Here is a 4826-nt window from a genome sequence, read left to right on the forward strand (position 1 = left end):
GCCAGGCATGGGTTAAATATTGGTGGGCAAATGCCTAGAGTATTGCTCCTTCCCCTCGTCTCCTCCTGAAAGCCACCCCTAATGCCTGAGCCAGTGCCCTAAGCACTTGGAGACCACCTGATGGCTTCTTTCCAAAATAGACATGCCTGAGTGAGAGGTCCTCAGAGCAGAAGGGGTCTGTCATGTGGCCCCAACAACTGGCCCAGGGCCAGGTCCTAGCTAGCCTCAGATGTTTGCCAAGGAAATACATGAACGATGGTTATGCGTGGCCAGGAGGCCAGAACCACCAGCTCAGGTGGCAGGTGCCTGGCTGGATCTGGTTCCCTCTGACAAAGGCTGGCGGGGGGTAAGTGAATAAATCATGAGGGGCCTGGAGTGGGCCAGGACAGGACAACTGACCTCATTCTAGGAGCCAAGGAGCAGGCAGCTAGTGGTGAGCAGGCTGGGGGCATGCAAGGGGGCGTGGGGGGCAGGGGAGGGGCTCCCTGGCCATGTCCCCACTTCTTCTGAGAAAAGCAGGAGGTTGAAGGCCAGAAGGACCAGGTGCAAGGGCCTGGCAGGAGGGGGGGGGGGGGGGGCGAAGAGGTTGGGTGGGTAATGGGAACAATAGAAAAAGCAACAGAGGGAGAGAGAACAGATAGAGGGGTATGAGTGGGTCAGAGACAAACAGAGATACTACTGGAGAGAGACAGATATAGTTGGCAGCCGGAGTGGAGGAATGAGGACAAGAAGTGCAGGTGACACTGACACAGAGACACCCAGGAGCAGACCAGGCAGAGGGGGCAGGGAGACAGAAACAGAGCCGCAGGATATGCAGCTAAACAGTGAGTGGGAAAATGAGGCATAACACTAGGGCTGGAGGAGGTCAAAGCTGCGGGTGGGGTCTGCAGGGAGGCCAGCGGAGCCCTGAGGCACAGTCTGTGGCCAGCAGGAAGGCTGGGGGTGGCAGCTGGGAGAAGGCAAAGATTTCAGGGAGGAACTTTGCCAGGCTGGTAGAGCTGGGTCAGGGGCAGCTGGGAGCTAGGAAAAATAAGAGGCCCTGCCGGCCATGGAGGAAAGGACAGGGAGAAGAGTAGTGGTCACCGGGGCTTCCCACAAAGCCATCTTTCCACAGGGCCAGGAGGCTGGAGGGGGACCTCGACTCCATGGCCCTGCCCCAGGGCCCGGCAGATGGCAGCCTCCCCTCAGGGGACCCTAGCTCCTCTGAGAGCACTCCAGGAACCAGCCAGGCCCCTGCCAGCCCTGCAGTCACCAGGCGACGGGCACTCCTGCGGGAACTCGAGGCACAGGTGCAGGCGGCCTACGGGCAGGTAAAGTGAGCAGGGCTGTGGGGCCGTCCTCAACTGAGGCGACTGTGAGGGACCAGCAGGGACCCCACATCCCAACTGGGAGTTCCTGAGCCACAGACCCAGGGCTGGGTCCAGGGAGGGGGTCGAGGGCACATATGCTGATGGAGGGGCCAGCGGTGCCCCTTCCACTTCTGTCCTGGCTGAGCCCTGCTGCACTCCCAGCAATGGTCAACTCCCTTCGGCTCCTGCCCAGGCTGAGGATGCCCAGGGCAGGCAAGCAGGCCAAGGAGCCCAGTGGGCCAGGGGCCTGGCAGGGAGGGGGCAGGCACTTCCTGGGCTAGATCTAGGTTGCCTCTTCTCCTAAGGGCCGAGTGGGAGGCTATTGTATCCAGACTTGCTGGTGCCACTCTGAAGGGAGGGGTATCCTAGTCAGGCCTACATACCTGTGCCTACTCCCCTCAGAGACCAAGGCCCTGCTCCTGAAGACATTAAATCTCTCCTGATGGGGAGAGATTAGGGGCAGGGGTGGGGGGAGAAGGGGATTGGAAAGAAGGTATCTGGAAGACCCTCAGGAGGAGGTGTGGGGAGGCTGTGCCTCCCAGGGGGCCTTGTCCCTAGTGGCCCCCCTCACTGGCAGAAATGCTCAGAGATAATCCTGGCCTAGGACCCAAGCCCCTGGGCCCAGGGCCCCCGCCTGCCCACCCGCCCCCGATCTTCCCCAGAAAACCCTGGGAAAATCCCCTGCAGTACTCCCAGGCTCTCACTGGGAGCAGCTGGGAGCTGGCAGGAGCCCGCAGCATCCTATCCGCTAAGATCCAGCCCTGGACCGCCCTCGGGGCTCCAGGCCTGGCATGGTTCAGAGCCCCATGGGAAACTGTGCCAAGCGGCCCCGGCGCCGGGGTCCTAAGGTAGGAGGGCAAAAGGGGAAGCCAAGGCCAGGAGGCTGGGCTGGACCCTGAAGGGCCAGCTGTGAAGGCCAGGCCGGGATTGAAGGTGGGCTTGGCTGAGGGCTGGAGGGGCTGGGTGCCCACTACTTCAGGAGGAGACTTTTTCCTGGAAGGCCCTAGACCCAGACCTGTCCTGGTCTTGGCTCCTATGGACGGCTAGGTCTCCCTGCCCAGGCAGCAGTTCCATTTGTGACGCAGGTCCCTGTTCTCTGCTAGCCAACCCTGACCCAGGAGACAAAGCAGGAGCTCTCACTCTACCAGCGTCTTGCTCAGTTGCCTTGGCCAAGTCTCTTGCCTTTTCTGAGCCTTGGTTTGCCCAACTGAACGGTTAGGGGTGGACCCCCTCCAGCCTAAGGTGTTCATGGGTGAGGGTCCTGTGCTTCCTGAGCCCCTTCCCCACTGTCCTATGTTGGTCCCAAAGAGAGGAGTTGCTGATGAGTGGGAGTGGGGAGGGCAGTCAGGTCCCCGGCTCAGTGGCCGCTGCCCCAGCTCATGGCTGCTTCTGCTACAGGACCCCTGCCAGTGGCCTGGCTCTCCCCCAGGGGGCCCCCGCCACAGCTTCAGCTCCAACCCTGAGGAGCAGGGGGGCCCCGGGTCAGGCATCCAGGGCTACTCGGTGCTCAACAGCCTGGTGGGGTCAGCCTGCATCTTTCTGCGGCCCAGCATTGCCGCCACCCAACTCGTATGTACGGCCCCTGCCCGCCGCCCACCTGCCCCGCCCCTTTGCTTTGCCCTCCCTTGAGTGGGGAGAAAGGATTGAGTGGGGACATTGAAGCAAAGGCACAAAGACCCAGGGGTGGGGGACAGAGAGGAGCAAAGGCAATGACCCCAGAAACGAAAGAGATCAAACACAGGAGCCCCAGAGAAATCAACCAAGAAAGAGAGATGAGGGGCAGAGACCCGGAGAAATGTCTGGAACAGCCACCGAGGGGATGCGCCAGGAGGTGGCAGAGCCCCCAGGACAGGAACGGGGAGAGAACGGGCTCTCCCGTTCAGAGACCTGCAGTGACACCGAGGCTGCAGGACCATGGTTGGAGCTCTGCCCCACCGCCAGATCGCCTGAGGGCTTCTTGTAGGAGCTCTGTGCCCAACAAGAGGCTGGCAAGACAGTGAGGACGGGCCTAGGAGCGACCTGGGCAGGCAGCAGGACCAGTAAGCAGGACTGGGCAGTGCCAGACAGATGCCGGCCTGTGTGCATGTAGGGGTGGCGGGAGGGGGTGGGACTGGGGAACTAGAAGGAAGGGTGCAGGTACCTGGGTCCAGGGAATCCCTAACCCTTCTGTGCCCCCTCAGGACCGGGAGCTGAGGCCCGAGGAAATTGAAGGTAAAGGGTTTAAGAAAGAACTAGATCCCCAGAGGGGTGGGCGTGGGCGGGAGGCCTTGGGGGAGGCCTTGGCAGTTTTCAGGGCACACTAGGAGCAGGAAGGCTGCAGGGGCTGGTTCAGGGCGATGGACCAGGAGACTGAACAAGGAGGGGGCTGAGCCAAGATGTCAGTCTTTGGTTTCATTCATCGGGTCTCAAGGCCACTTTTATATCTGCTCGCCCAGCTAACGTTTCCTGGGTGCCCATGGTGTGCCTGGCTTGTGCTGGGCACTGGGAAAACTGGCAAATAGACAGGTGCGGACGGCTCGTGTGCTCTGGAGAAAGGTGTCGATAAGTCGCCTACACGTGCAAACGATGCCAGGTGCTCTCGAGAACATGAATACATGGCTGGGGAGAACAAAACTTAGGGAGCAGGCTTCCTTGAGTAGGTGACATGGGACCAGAGAGGAGGAGAGAATGCTCCAGGATGCAAACCCCATTTGGTTTCTCTTTCTTTTGTTTCTCCCTCTTTTCTTCTACTTTCTCCTTACTCACTACTTCCTTCCTTCCTTCTTCTTCTTTCAAATGCACTGCCATATTCTCAGCACCTAGAACAGAGCTTAGCACGTAGTAGATACTCCTTAAATACTTGCTGAGAGAACAAATAAAAGAAACTGAATGGGGCCAGCAGGTGGCATGGTGGTTAAGGCACCAGGTTCCACTTGGCCAACTTCACGGTTCAAGTCCTGGACTCAGCGGCTTGGAAAACAGGGCACATGTGTGTGCCTGGCCAAAATATTGAGAGGTGAATGGAGGAAAAGGAATTACAGCATGGGCATTGCCCCTGGGGGTGGGGAGTGATTTCTCATTTTCCCACTCTTTCTGTCTCTCTCTGGCGAGCGCACTGGTCTTACAACAACCACCACCAAAACAAGACAGAAGCAGCATGTACTAAGGCCCTGAGGTCGCAAGGAGAAACCTGTTGCTAAGGAGGGAATGATTAGGCCCAGGGAAGAAGGGGAAGCTGGTCCAGCCAGGATCCAGTGGGAGGTGGGGGAGGGACTGACCCCGCCCTGCCTGGCAGAGCTGCAGGTCGCCTTCCAGGAGTTTGACCGAGACCGGGACGGCTACATTGGCTACCGGGAGCTGGGCGCCTGCATGCGGACACTGGGCTACATGCCCACCGAGATGGAGCTCATCGAGATCTCTCAGCAAATCAGTATGTGCCTCAGACCCGCCCCGCCCCGCCCCGTCCCGCCCCGCCCCAGTTCTCCAGGCGCCTCGGCC

The 4826-nt window shown here is 59.9% G+C and overlaps 1 protein-coding gene across 3 annotated transcripts in view; it reads left to right on the forward strand.

Moving 5' to 3' along the window:
• Positions 1-1145: 1145 nt before the first annotated feature.
• The window catches only part of CABP2 (calcium binding protein 2), a 6551-nt gene continuing 2870 nt past the window's right edge, over positions 1146-4826 (forward strand). The window contains exons 1-4 of one of the 3 annotated variants that reach the window (XM_006171269.3): positions 2141-2197; positions 2748-2918; positions 3530-3560; positions 4624-4758. In XM_006171269.3, the coding sequence (XP_006171331.1) occupies positions 2141-2197; positions 2748-2918; positions 3530-3560; positions 4624-4758 (394 nt within the window). Of the gene's footprint in view, positions 1311-2140; positions 2198-2747; positions 2919-3529; positions 3561-4623; positions 4759-4826 lie in introns of those variants that run through there. The other 2 variants (XM_006171270.3, XM_006171271.3) reach the window with 2 other exon arrangements.

The sequence above is a fragment of the Tupaia chinensis genome, unplaced genomic scaffold, assembly GCF_000334495.1.
Source record: "Tupaia chinensis unplaced genomic scaffold, TupChi_1.0 Scaffold149501_1, whole genome shotgun sequence".
Taxonomy (NCBI): Eukaryota; Metazoa; Chordata; class Mammalia; order Scandentia; family Tupaiidae; genus Tupaia; species Tupaia belangeri.